This window comes from Symphodus melops, assembly GCF_947650265.1.
Source record: "Symphodus melops genome assembly, chromosome: 21".
NCBI classification, from domain to species: domain Eukaryota; kingdom Metazoa; phylum Chordata; class Actinopteri; order Labriformes; family Labridae; genus Symphodus; species Symphodus melops.
Window position 1 is genome coordinate 20,285,614 of NC_136711.1, and position 13,508 is coordinate 20,299,121.

The following is a 13,508-nucleotide window of genomic DNA, read 5'->3' on the forward strand; positions in this document are numbered from 1 at the left end:
CAGAGCTGGATAAACACTGAAGCTACAGTGTCCACCACATGCAGAGCTGGCTAAACACTGAAGCTACAGTGTCCACCACATGCAGAGCTGGCTAAACACTGAAGCTACAATGTCCACCATATGCAGAGCTGGATAAACACTGAAGCTACAGTGTCCACCACATGCAGAGCTGGATAAACACTGAAGCTACAGTGTCCACCACATGCAGAGCTGGCTAAACACTGAAGCTACAGTGTCCACCACATGCAGAGCTGGCTAAACACTGAAGCTACAGTGTCCACCACATGCAGAGCTGGATAAACACTGAAGCTACAGTGTCCACCACATACAGAGCTGGATAAACACTGAAGCTACAGTGTCCACCACATGCAGAGCTGGCTAAACACTGAAGCTACTTTAAAATCAGATTACATAATTTACATAAGCAAAACTACATTTCTGTTGGGCAGTGGGCCCATCAGAGAATAAACCTTCATAGAGGCAAATAAGGTGGTGAAGTTATTTTTCTTTAAATATTTCTTATTGTACTTCTATATTCATCAGAGTCAAGAAAAGTTTAAAGTTTAAGTTATCAGACAGATATGATGTAACTACCAGTTTGCTCAGAAGTATAGAAGATGAACGAGTTAGAAATATTTAAATCATGTAAAATATTCTATCGTCGTGTCAAACTGTAAACACGAGTCCTTCATGTTGTAAAGAGAAAACGTGCGTTTGCATCCGTCCTGAAAAACAAGCTCTGACCTCGCTCTCTCTCTTTTCTTTGGTCGCTCGCCCTCTGATGTGAAGAGCTCGTCTCTGTTTTTGTCCTCGCCGAGTTTCTCTTTGAAATCGAACAGAGCGAGAGAGAAAGATGCTAATGTGAGCGGAGAAGAAGCAGCAGAGGGCTGTTTGTCATTATTCAGATTATATCAACCTTTTCTTGAAGGTTCAAAGGGTTAGCTTAAAGTAGACACTTAGCCGTGATGAGATCGTCACGAGAGAAGCTGCAGTGTTCGGTCGCTCCCCACGTGCATCTTTAAGAACACATCACAAAACATCAAAACAATCCTGTCAGGTTTAAAGAAGTTCTTTTTAATAACTAAATCAGCAGCTCACAGTTTGTCAAAAACAAAGAGGAGGAACAAAGACGTCTTACATGTGAGGAACATGTTTGAACAGCCTCCATCTTTTCAGGAGTGCAGATGTGAAAACAGCTTAAAGACTAAATTTCAACATCTCTGTAAATGTCCATCTGTCTCTCAAATCGTGGAGGAGGGTTGTTTCTGCTGCTGCTCGATAATGCTGACTGTCCCAAATTTAACTCTTTAAGGGACAGACACCTGAAAATAATTTTTAAGGAGACTCATCATCCAAGTTTAGACTTTCATCTAATTATTGTGTAAATTTCACAGACAGCTGAATCCACTAATTCCTGTTAAATGTCATGCTACATCATGGAGGGCCCGGTGTTTACACGTGTGAATCTGCGATGACATTTACAGTCTCACAAAGTTGAATGTTTGTTTAATAAATGTGATTCCCATGTAAAGCCTTTTTGATGTGTGGCGAGGCGGCGGGTCAGGCTGCAGCCCGTCAGAGACTCTGTCAATGATTTCTGGACAGACCTTGACCTCGCTGCCTGTCGGAGACAAACAGGAGGAGGAGCGAGCAGCTCGTTTATCGACTGCGTTACATATCGATGCATCGATTATTTGTGTCAACGTTTTATGAGACAGTGAAAAAAAAATCATCAGGATTATGATCATTTAAGACTGGGAATTACCCAGTACAACCAGTCAGCTGTTTGGAAGGAGTAAACAACACTGAGAAAAGACCAGGACCAAAACCAAGACCAGGACATTTAAGGATCTGGACCAAGTCAAGACCAACACCATAAATATCAGAGAAAAAAATCAAACTATAAATATATTTAATTTATTCTTTATTTTATAAAAGGTGCAAAGAGGAGTTTTACTTCTTATCACAGTGACGATCAGTCTCAATTTCAAATCAGAGACAATACAGAGAAAAATACATCAGAGTCTGAGACCTTTACAAAGTGGTTGATTTCTAATATTATAACACGACGTGTCTTTAATTTAGTTCCTCTTTCATAAACACTGTCGTTGGTGTGTTTCAGTGTTCAGTCTGTTCTGTTCAGAGACACATCGTAACATCGTCTGCATATAAAGAAGCCAACGTTTCATTTAAAAAATAACCTTTTACTCTGGTGTCTCTCTCTTGCTTTGTTACAGTGAGCACCCCTAATTTACCTGATTTTTGTATCGCTGTCAATCACACCCAATGGAATCCAATCAGAAAGCAAGCGGGGACGGACTGGCGGGGACGCAGAAGGAGGCGGCACTGCGGGCGCTCATGCAACGCACAGGATACCAACTGCTGCAGGTACTGATGGAATCAAGTCCCATCCATCTGATGATTGTGTGTTAAACTGGATTTACTGATGATGAGGGAACCTGTTTCAGGAGAACGGTCAGAGGCGGTACGGCGGCCCTCCACCAAACTGGGACGGCCCCCCGCCGGAGAGAGGCAGTGAGATCTTTGTGGGGAAACTTCCTCGAGATCTGTTTGAAGATGAGCTGGTCCCACTGTGTGAGAAGGTGAGAGGGAGGGAGAGAGAGACTTTATTGTTCCCGTAAGTTAGCATGTCTCTCTCACGCTGCGTGTCCTGTGTTTACATCCTGTCGACAGTTCGGTAAGATCTACGAGGTGAGGATGATGATGGACTTTAACGGGAACAACAGAGGTTACGCCTTCGTCACTTTCACCACCAAACTCGAGGCAAAAGCAGCCATGAAGCAGCTCAACAACTATGAGATCAGGTCTCATGCTCCAGATGTTCCAGACAACTCAAACAGTTAAACGGTGATTGGTTCATTGTGGCGTGATTTTAATCTCAAACTGTCCTTTCTGTCCGACAGGAACGGCCGCCTGCTGGGAGTCTGTGCCAGCGTGGATAACTGTCGTCTGTTTGTGGGCGGTATTCCTAAAACTAAGAAGCGAGAGGAGATCCTGTCTGAGATGAGGAAGGTCACTGACGGGGTCATGGACGTCATCGTGTACCCCAGCGCCGCTGACAAATCCAAAAACCGAGGCTTCGCCTTTGTTGAGTACGAGAGCCACAGAGCGGCCGCCATGGCCCGTCGCAAACTTCTACCAGGTAGATTCATCACTGAATATTCACACGGTCCAAACAGAGACGAGGACTAATGAGGAGGAACTCTTCTTCCTTTCTTTGTTCACATTCTTGAAATGAAGCATCGTGCTTTAAAACTCACAAAGCTTTTAGTACAGAGCAATAAAACTTACTGTAGCTGAATATTAAAGGACAAGATGGAGGATACTGAAACCTGTTTTAATACCAAGGCAGTAAAGGTTGAAGTAGCAGACAGAACTCCCGTGATTCCCCGATGGCCTCAACATCATCTTTTTTAATTGTTTTGATTGACAGCCCTGTGTGGGAAGAATCTAAATACAAGCCTAACAATTGTTATTTTGAAATGCAAAATAATACAATTTACAATTAAAAATGCCATTAACCACTGTGAAGATTTTTATCCTCTAAGAGCATTCATCTGATCCGCATCCAAGACGGACATTTTGTTTAAAAAGATCTTGTCTACTTAGACTTTTTTCAGATCTTGAGTTTTGCAAAAGGACTCGGCAGTGTTTGCAGTCAAGAAGAAATCCGACATCATCGTTAGCTTCCTGTGGTTGGCGTTGGGATGATGTTTTATTTAAAGCTGTCAAAGCACCAACATCACCTGAAATCTTCATAACACGTCGTAAAAGTAAAGAAAACATTTTCAAAGTCTCCTGACTGACTCTGAGACTGCATTATCAGCAGCCAATCACAGCTCACGTCACTGGGACAGCATCCAATGGAAGGGGACCTCTGGTGGGTGGGATGATAAGATAAAGTTTGTATGATGGGAGTGACCACAGCGATAAAAACAACATCCATGTTTCTGTCTAAACCAGCTTCAACAGCTGTAGAAGTGAGCGGACTGGAGATCCGTCCTCTTCACACTTTATCTGACAGCCATGTTGGTTTGTTACTTCTACACTCAGGACCAGCTGAAGTGAAACACAGTGATGAGTCATGTTGATTCAAGTTAGTCTCTAAATCCAGGATCCAATAAACCTGACTACTTTAGTCCAGAAGTTTTAAAAGTAGATCGACCAGACTCAGATACAGACTTTTAGACCCAAATCCAGACGACCAGAGCTCTTAATTAAGACCACGTAATACCAACGTTGTCCACAGGAGGGCACCAAAATCCACACAAACTGAAAAATCCTCACAGCTGCTTTGAATGTAATTTAATATGACAGTTTGCTCTGAGCTCAGAGTCAAACTGGGCACATTTTGTTCCTACGTTACCAGTGTCACTTAAATGCAACATCAACAAGCTGTAAGATAAAATAAAAAAAACCTACCTGTGGTCTCTCTCAGGTCGTATTCAGCTGTGGGGTCATGCCATCGCCGTGGACTGGGCGGAGCCTGAAGTGGAGGTGGACGAGGATACCATGGCAACCGTGAAGATACTGTACGTAAGGAACCTGATGCTGCAGACCACAGAGGAGACCATCGAGAAGGAGTTTAACAGCATCAGACTAGGTACCTGAATGCAACACAGTCCAAATGTCGGAGGTTCCCTAAATGCAACATCAGTGAAGAAAGTTGATTTATCTGCAGCAAGTTTTTGATTTTTAATCAATAATTTGTAAAGTTGATATTTAAAATGTTCACTCACACAGGGCTCAAGAACCCTTATTATTTCAGACTCATTAAAGTTTGTTTTCCAATATGACTCAATGACATACTCACTACCTAATGAGGCCAGATATCACATAGATGAATGTGATTAAAATATTTATGCATTCATTTGACAGTTGTTAGTAAATGCTGACAGTGATAATAAATAGTGGACTTACACAGGAGGAAAGTTTTAAACAGAACCGTCTCGATGTTTCAGGCGCTGTGGAGCGAGTGAAGAAGATCCGAGACTACGCCTTCGTCCATTTCACTCAGAGAGAGGACGCCATCAACGCCATGAACGCCCTGAACGGAAAGGTCACAGAGTTCACCTTCTTCTTCGTCAGACAGTAATAGGAAATGTGCATTCAGAAACATGAGGATGAGAAATAAAAACAGGAAACACTAACATAAAGAAAAAAGCAACAAGAATGAGACAAAATAAAACAAGAAATCTAAACTCTCAGAAATGAAACAACCGTAACCATCGTTTCTGTTGCCCCGCCCCCCAGCTGGTGGATGGCTCACCTATCGAGGTGACTCTCGCCAAGCCGGTGGACAAAGACAGTTACGTCCGATACACCCGGGGGACGGGAGGACGGGGAGGGTCTCTGTTGCAGACCGACTACGCCGCCTACACGCTGGGACAGGTAGGACCCCTGAACACACATCATACCACCAACCACGACAGCACGCCGCTTCAGGTGAGTTAGAGTCTAAATCAATTCTTTTAACTGTTTAAATCTTTCTAAAGGAAGCTGGCTGGGACCGAATACATGAATTTAAAGGTCCTAAAAAAAAGGATGAATGAACCAAACTTGACTGTTCATCTCTTGAGAAGCTGCAGAAGGTTTACTTCCATCCACAGACGCAGGAGTTCAAATGATGCTGCGGGTGATGTTCAGTGTGGTGAACAGATCCACCTAGTGGACAGTTTACGTCATTACACTTAAAAGAGGAAGTGGAAGATATTTATGGAAAAAATATCTTCCCCCCCTTTCAGCACAAAGCTGTTAAGGACTTTGATTTTTATTTTAAATTCAACAACTTTGTTGTTTGTATTTTCACACTAATGAGTAAAGTAAAGTTTAATATAGTATAATAAAGTTATTTCATGGCTCCCCAGGGAGTCCCGACCCCCGGGTCACTTTGGGAACTTAGTCTGCTCTAGTCTGTCTGGAATCCACTTTAATGAAAAACATATTTAGAGGTGTATTAAAAAAAGTCCACACAAATCATCACGTTTAGAAGATTATTGGCAGTATAACCACTTGGTGGTGCTGGAAGCATAGTTGGTTGGTGCAGGGGGGGCTGGAGTCCTCCAGACGGGTGGTTCAGGTTCAAATCCGACCTGTCGCTCCCTGCTCTCTCGCCCAGTTACTTACAAATATGATGTCACAAGCTGATTTGATTCAGACTCAACTCTTCACCCTCTCTTACCACTTCCTCCAGGTGTATGACCCCTCGGCAGCATATCTCGGTGCGCCCGTCTTTTACGCCCCCCAGGCCTACGCCGCTTTACCGGGTCAGTTCCGCTTCCCTGCGGTGGCCAAACCTCACGTAGGAGGTCGAGGCCTGATGAGGACGCCGTCTGTCAGAGGTGAGGACTTATGCACTTTTAAACTTGACGTGAATCTTCTCCACCTGCTCGTTGATAGAAAAAAGAATGAAGCTGTGAGGAAAGCTCAAACTCACAGGGACGAAATTCTCTGCTTCACAAGAGACGGGAAAAGCAATTAGATCACGACCAATTAAAAGTCCAGTGATGGTTTCTGTAGGTGGATCCAGTGACGTGTAAGTCTGAGCTCCCCTCACACACGTGATGCAATAAAAGAATGACGACAAATTGCTGCTCAAATATCTTATTTGACAGATGAAACAAATCCAGAGAAAAGCTACAAGCTATCTAAACCCCTCCCCCAACCTGTACCTGTCCAATCACAGATTAGCAATCTAAGTTATTAAAGTCAACTGAATCAGAGGTGACCCTTTATTGGTGATCATAAATAAAAATCTTGTATGAATGATGTAAAGCCTATGACACCTGGAGTTCTGTTACCATGGCGACTGCACCTGTTCACTGATTGGATAATTGTCTGATTTTGTGATTCTTCTTCCCGGTTGATTTCCGGTGATTTGATTGATTTCAATGCCCTTTTCGATCTCCTGTAGAAATTTACATGACTGTACCTGTAGGGGCTGCCGGGGTGCGGGGGCTGGGTGGGCGGGGCTACCTGGCCTACGCTTCCGGGGTCGGAGCGGTGGGTCGAGGTGGGAGCGGTGGCGCCTCCTACGGCCTGAAGGGGGACAAGCAGGCGGAGGAGAAGTTGTACGACCTGCTGCCCGGGATGGAGCTGACCCCGATGAACCCTGCCGCCATGAGCCTGAAGGCCGCCGCCATCAAACCTGCAACACAGGTAGCTGAACACACCTGAAAGTAAGGTGAAGGATTACAGGAAAAGATAGGTCTGATTTATGAAGTTTAATCAGCTAATTATGGAAATAACCATTTTGATGCCAATGATTCATGGACATTTTAGCACTCACTGTGAATTAGCATCTTTGTCATATGTGACAGGTCACCAATGGTAGCAGCTACTCAGCTACTCATTAACTCGTGGTCTGTTTGACTCTAAATGGGATCATATGTGACTAAATCCAGCTCCACCCTTTTTTCCAAATATGGTCATTTCTGTGTGTCCGCCTGGTCCTCAGGTTCTGGAGGAGTTGTGTCAGAAGAATAACTGGGGTCAACCCGTCTATCAGCTGCACTCTGCCATCGGCCCGGACCAGAGACAACTGTTCCTCTACAAGATCACCATCCCTGCTCTGGCCACACAGTACCCCAACGTGTAAGAAAACTGACGGTGCTAATATAACGGAGGTTTTTGTTTGGTGGCAACAAATAAAATAATCAAGATATTTACATGATCAGCTTGTATTAAATTTAATCAGCATTTGAAATGTTTTGAATTTAAAGAAGTGAATTATTGATTTAAAAATGATGCTAGTTCAGTCAAAGCAGTAGGCTAACATTATTTTAGCATCCTGATACATTAATGAGGCATTGCTTCATTATATGAGATCTGGTCTCTGTCTCTGCAGACATCCCTTCACCCCTGCTAAGCTGTGTGCGGCTGTTGAAGAAGCTAAAGTGCACGCCGCAGAGCACACGCTGCAGACGCTCGGCCTGCAGACAGAGAGCGCCGCGGACGCTACTGCTGCCGCCGTGGCCTCAGTAGCCTTCCAAGGTATGTGAAGGTCCGTACCTAAAACTGACTAACTCTTTACTCAACAAATCTGCTAACACCCCCCCCCCCCCAACACACACTCACACACACGTGCACACACACTCACACACACTTAGGACCTTAAATGTGTTCCTATGCAGTACCCATTTCGAACACTAGGTGTCCGAGTTACATAAACACACAATGAAGACCCCCCCCCCCCCCCCAGTCACAGACTCTCACATTGATGAGTTGACCTACATGAGTCCAGCCCTGACCGCTAATGTTTAAAATGAGTCCTGCTGTATTTCGTCTGTCCTCAGGTTACACTCTGGCGAGCCCGGCGGCGCCCGCGGTCGCCTCCCAGCTGAAGCAGGCCGTGTCTCTGGGTCAGGACCTGACAGCTTACACCACCTATGAAGGATATCCCGCCTTCGCTGTGGCCACACGCCACTCTGACGGGTACGGCGTTTTCTAGAACAGCCAACACTAAAAACCAGGAGGCACATTCACACGAAACTGTTTTCTTTGTTTTAAAGTCGTCGTCTTCTGATTGGCCGGTTGGTAAAAAAAAAGAAGTTAAAAATACAAACAGTTGAATGTGAATGCTCCTCCGTGCTGCTGGTTGCTCGGTGGACTTTCATTTCATCAAGTTTAAATTAAAAAAACAAAAAAAAAAGCTGCTGGAAAACGTCTCGGACACGTCAGTCGCCCTGAAGTTTTTCTCTCCTCGTATTATCCATCTCTGCTTCTCTTCTTCTGTTTGAACAGATTTTTCTAAGCCTGTGATTGGCTCAAGTTTTGAAATCATGTTTAAATCATATTTTAAAGTAGGTAGTTTACATGATCCTTGTTGTTTTTTAAAGGATGCTCTAGAACTGACTCGACTGAATAGATTGAACTATTTGATCCTTTTTGTTCATTTCTCTGACTCGACTCTTTAGCTGGGATTTTTTAAAGTTTCTTTTTTAAATGTCCAACAGCTGCAACGTTGGAAATAAGGGCAGAAAAAAGTCTTAAAAAGAAGAAAGTGACGGAAAACTTTTGGTCTCTGAAGCTTTCTGGACTTTTGGAGTTCTTCAAACTTTGAACACAGTTTGTTCCTTTTTCTCACTTTTCTTGATTATTCGAGAGTGAGCCTTTGATTTAAGTTAAACAATCTGACAGCACGTGATAAAAGTAGGAATGAAGCCTCGTGCAGAAAACTGTCCAGTCGGATCTTTCTTTCTTCTTGTTGTTTCTTTGAGTGTTTCTGGAGAGTTTTACAGTCGACGCCACACGCTGACATCCGAGCTGTGAACACGCCGAAGCAGAGACAGTATTAAAGTGTGAGAAGCACTTAGAACTTATTTTTATACCACTGAGATATCCACAAGCTATTTGTATAGAGTTATTTTGCATTCTCCTTGCCTCCATAATTGACCTGGAAACGAGAAACGTGTGAACCTGAATCAACTCAAATCTTTGTTGAGCAGAGAGAATTGTGGGTATTCTGGAGGGTTTTCATATCTTAAAGGAAACTGTTGAAATAAAGTGTGATGTTTCATAATCTGTAATGATCTGTAATCTTTCCCAAATAAAGAAACAATCTCAACTCTTATGAGCCGATTGTCTCACGTGTCTGAATCTCTGTACGAACAAACATTTTGCACATTTTTCATTTTTAGTTGGTTTTAAAAACAGACAAATCCACGCGGTCCGTCTCTGCTCAGCCTAAAAGCAACATCCTTGTTACATTTCTACTAAATTCACTTCTTTGCATTTTTCTCCTCCCAGTATTTTGCACTCTGGGGCAGAAACACCCCAATATGTTGTTTAGCTCGTATGAAAGACTCAATCCTCACTGCACGCTGTTCACAGTGGGATCAAGTTTGCGAATGTTTTAAGACACGTAAACGTTTAGTAAATCAGGCCCGAGGTGTCAGAGTTACGTACTGCTCCTTTTAAATATAGAAACTAAAAAAACCCTCCACCAATCACACGATCTCTCCCAACAATGAGCTGACCTCAACGAGTTCAGCGCTGCTTATTAACATGAGTCTTTTCTAATCCAAAGTTAAACAGAGACTGAAGGTCACATGTTCAGATTGATTTGTTGGTGTGAAGCAGCAGCTGTTTATCGTGTTGTTAATATTTAATGTAGATACGAAGCTCATAGAAAACACAGGACCCTGATGGACCACCTCACTTTGACAGAAACCTGATCACCATGACAGTACCTTTCTAATCTACATCCCTTCACCCCTGCTAAGCTGTGTGCGGCTGTTGAAGAAGCTAAAGTGCACGCCGCGGAGCACACGCTGCAGACGCTCGGCCTGCAGACAGAGAGCGCCGCGGACGCTACTGCTGCCGCCGTGGCCTCAGTAGCCTTTAATGGTATGTGAAGGTCCGTACCTAAAACTGACTAACTCTTCACTCAACAAATCTGCTAACAACTCCCCCCCCCCCCCCCCCCCCCCCCCCACACACACACACACACACACTCACACACACTCAGGACCTTAAATGTGTTCCCATGCAGTACCCATTTCAAACACTAGGTGTCCGAGTTACATAAACACACAATGAAGACCCCCCCTCCTCCAGTCACAGACTCTCACATTGATGAGTTGACCTACATGAGTCCAGCCCTGACCGCTAATGTTTAAAATGAGTCCTGCTGTATTTCGTCTGTCCTCAGGTTACACTCTGGCGAGCCCGGCGGCGCCCGGTGGTTGTTCCTCGCACAAGGGTGAAAAACTAAAGGAGACTGTGCTTTTGAGGTCGTGGCTCCTAAATCCTGGAACGGTCTTCCCCCAGAACTGAACCCTGACCTCTGTGGACATTTTTAAAAAGCAGCTGAAGACCCATCTGTTCAAACGTGCCTTCGTCTAATCTGTCCCTGTATTTCTATTTGACTGTTTTGTCTGCATTGTGTTTTTATTTTTCTGATTGTGAAGCACTTGGTGACATTTTTATTTCCTCTTGAAAGGTGCTATGTAAATAAACTTTTACTTACTTACTTAATTTTAAATATAGAAACTAAAAAAAACCCTCCACCAATCACACGATCTCTCCCAACGATGAGCTGACCTCAAAGAGTTCAGCGCTGCTTGTTTACATGAGTCTTTTCTAATCCAAAGTTAAACAGAGACTGAAAGTCACATGTTCAGATCGATTTGTTGGTGCAGCAGCTGTTTATCGTTTTGTTAATATTTAATGTAGATACGAAGCTCATAGAAAACACAGGATCTTGATGGATCACCTCACTTTGACAGAAGTCTGATCACCATGACGGTACGTTTCTAACGTCCTCTGTCTCTTTTAGCTTCTTTGTAATAAACTGAAAACTTCCTGAAGCAGCTTTTGGTTACACTGACAGATGTTGTTGATCTGTTTTTAATTAAGATATTTTTCAATTATTTTGAAAATCTTTACCTTTATTTCCAGCTGGTTTTGTTCTTCGTGCTCCTCCTGGCTCCTCAGCTGATCAGCGGTCAGCTCATCCTGCCCGTCGACTGCAGTGACATCGATAACAGTAACAGCAGCCTGCCCAGCGGAGTGTACACCATCTACCCCATCGGAGCCACGTCTGCCGTCCAGGTACCCCCCCCCCCCCCCCCCCCCCCCACACACACACACAGTCGTTATTATCCTGACAGGAAAGCTGTTCACCAGCAGGTCGTTTCATGTGTGCGTTTGTGTTCAGGTGTACTGTGACATGAACTCAGACGGAGGACGTTGGACGGTGAGTGATTTTTCCAAATAATCTAAATATACTCCTCAGCAGCAGGGCAACAGGAAAAGTTTGTCTAGTTTCAAAGTATAAACTGAACATTACCAGCTAGCTTCATGGAAACAAAACACTACTGTTAGTCAATGAACCTCTGTCTCATCCCCCAGGTGTTCCAGAGGAGGATGGATGGCTCCGTGAACTTCTACAGACCCTGGGACCAATACAAGAGCGGCTTTGGAAACGCTGCCGGAGAGTACTGGCTCGGTGAGGAATGAAACCAAGAAGTGACCATTTCAGAGTCATGAACATCAGCAGTCAGATGACACGACCACAAAGTCTATCATTGACCTCCGGCCTCGGGAGTCCTGGTGCCACGTGCACTTATGGACATCCCTGTGCTCCAACATGGTGTTTGTTATCAAACTGTGACTAGCACAGAAGTCCAATAACAGAACACCGCTCGGGTTCAGATCAGGGAGGCCGTTCATCCCAATCACCCCCCTCAGAGACCTGCCCCCTACCCCAAGGCGTAGGGACGCGACCCTCTGGTTCGCCGGGGTAAACTCCTATGCAGGCAACAAGTGAAGAGCTCAGCCCCTCTGGAGGAGCTGGGTAACAGAGCCCAAGGCGTGCGAGGAGGTGAGACCCACTATATCTAGCTGGTTTCTCTCGACCTCCCGCACATGCTCAGTGAGGTGACATTTCATGTCCCAGAAACCACAACAGCTCAATCATCACAGCTTGCTATAAATGATTCATGTGACTTTATGACACTTGATTTAAAGACTTGAGGTTTATGTTCTGTTCATGTTTATCTTTGAAATGCAGGTGCTCTCCTGCCTGAACAGTACGGTCAGCTCATTCTGCATGTTTCTGTGTGCGGTTGCTCTCAGGTCTGGAGAACATCTTCCACCTGACACTGAGGAAGAAGTACGAGCTGCTGGTGGACATGGAGGACTTTAGTGGAAACACAGCGTCCGCCCGTTACACATCGTTCTCCATCGACTCTGAGACGGACGGATACAGACTGCATGTGTCTGGATTCACTAACGGAGGGGCAGGTGAGTCAGAAGCTCAGTTTTTGTTTCTGATATTTAGGTGAGCTTCGGGAGTGGTTGGGTGTTGACTTTACTCTTTTTGTATTTCTGAAGGAGACTCACTCGCTCTACACAACAACATGAAGTTTTCCACTTTCGACAAAGACCAGGACAACTCGACCCGCAACTGTTCCAAAAAGTTTTTGGGGGCGTTCTGGTACTGTGACTGTCATAAGGCAAATCCAAATGGGGTTTATCGCTGGGGGGCCGATGACAGTCTCTTTGCTGTGGGAGTCGAGTGGGAAAGTTGGAAAGGCCACGACTACTCACTGAAGAGCATCAGCATGAAGATCCGTCCTGTGCAGTAGATCATCAGGACCAACCAGCTGATCGACAACACTCGAGTTCTTCAGATGTAAAAACAGAAGCGTCTCTGAGAATGTGCAAGCAGCTGCATAAAGTTATTACTTTCTGGTAATAAATGAAAAGTTGAAAGGAAGTCTTTATTGTGTCTTTCTGTTCAGATTCTTTCAGTACAAAGATAAGGATAAGGATCATCTTTATTGAAATGTGGGTGTCACAACAGCTCCTAAAAACAGTGAAACAGGGAATATAAACAGCATCAAAAAGAAAAAAGAAAAAAAGAACAGCTATGAGCAGGTTTACATGAATTAAATAAGGGGGATAAAAAATACAAAGACTTAAATCATTCAAGGAATAAACACTATAAACACTTTAGCTCGTGGAAAGACAGGAATTAAAAC

The 13,508-nt window shown here is 44.2% G+C and overlaps 2 protein-coding genes across 2 annotated transcripts in view; both read left to right on the forward strand.

The window, feature by feature from the left end:
- Window positions 1-9,592, forward strand: part of a1cf (apobec1 complementation factor) — a 12,005-nt gene extending 2,413 nt beyond the window's left edge. The window contains exons 2-13 of the mRNA XM_079372805.1: window positions 2,238-2,388; window positions 2,469-2,603; window positions 2,695-2,825; window positions 2,925-3,163; window positions 4,460-4,624; window positions 4,983-5,080; window positions 5,275-5,412; window positions 6,215-6,362; window positions 6,935-7,179; window positions 7,478-7,614; window positions 7,868-8,013; window positions 8,316-9,592. Coding sequence (XP_079228931.1) covers window positions 2,287-2,388; window positions 2,469-2,603; window positions 2,695-2,825; window positions 2,925-3,163; window positions 4,460-4,624; window positions 4,983-5,080; window positions 5,275-5,412; window positions 6,215-6,362; window positions 6,935-7,179; window positions 7,478-7,614; window positions 7,868-8,013; window positions 8,316-8,470 — 1,839 coding nt within the window. The 5' untranslated portion in view covers window positions 2,238-2,286 and the 3' untranslated portion in view covers window positions 8,471-9,592. The remainder of the gene's footprint in view (window positions 1-2,237; window positions 2,389-2,468; window positions 2,604-2,694; window positions 2,826-2,924; window positions 3,164-4,459; window positions 4,625-4,982; window positions 5,081-5,274; window positions 5,413-6,214; window positions 6,363-6,934; window positions 7,180-7,477; window positions 7,615-7,867; window positions 8,014-8,315) is intronic.
- A 1,665-nt stretch (window positions 9,593-11,257) lies between these two features.
- Window positions 11,258-13,243, forward strand: LOC306842148 (microfibril-associated glycoprotein 4-like). Its single transcript, XM_079372248.1, has 6 exons — window positions 11,258-11,268; window positions 11,422-11,574; window positions 11,681-11,719; window positions 11,875-11,971; window positions 12,601-12,768; window positions 12,859-13,243. Exons 1-6 carry the CDS (start codon window positions 11,263-11,265, stop codon window positions 13,110-13,112), a joined length of 717 nt encoding a protein of 238 aa, XP_079228374.1. The 5' UTR covers window positions 11,258-11,262; the 3' UTR covers window positions 13,113-13,243.
- The last annotated feature ends 265 nt before the right edge of the window (window positions 13,244-13,508 follow it).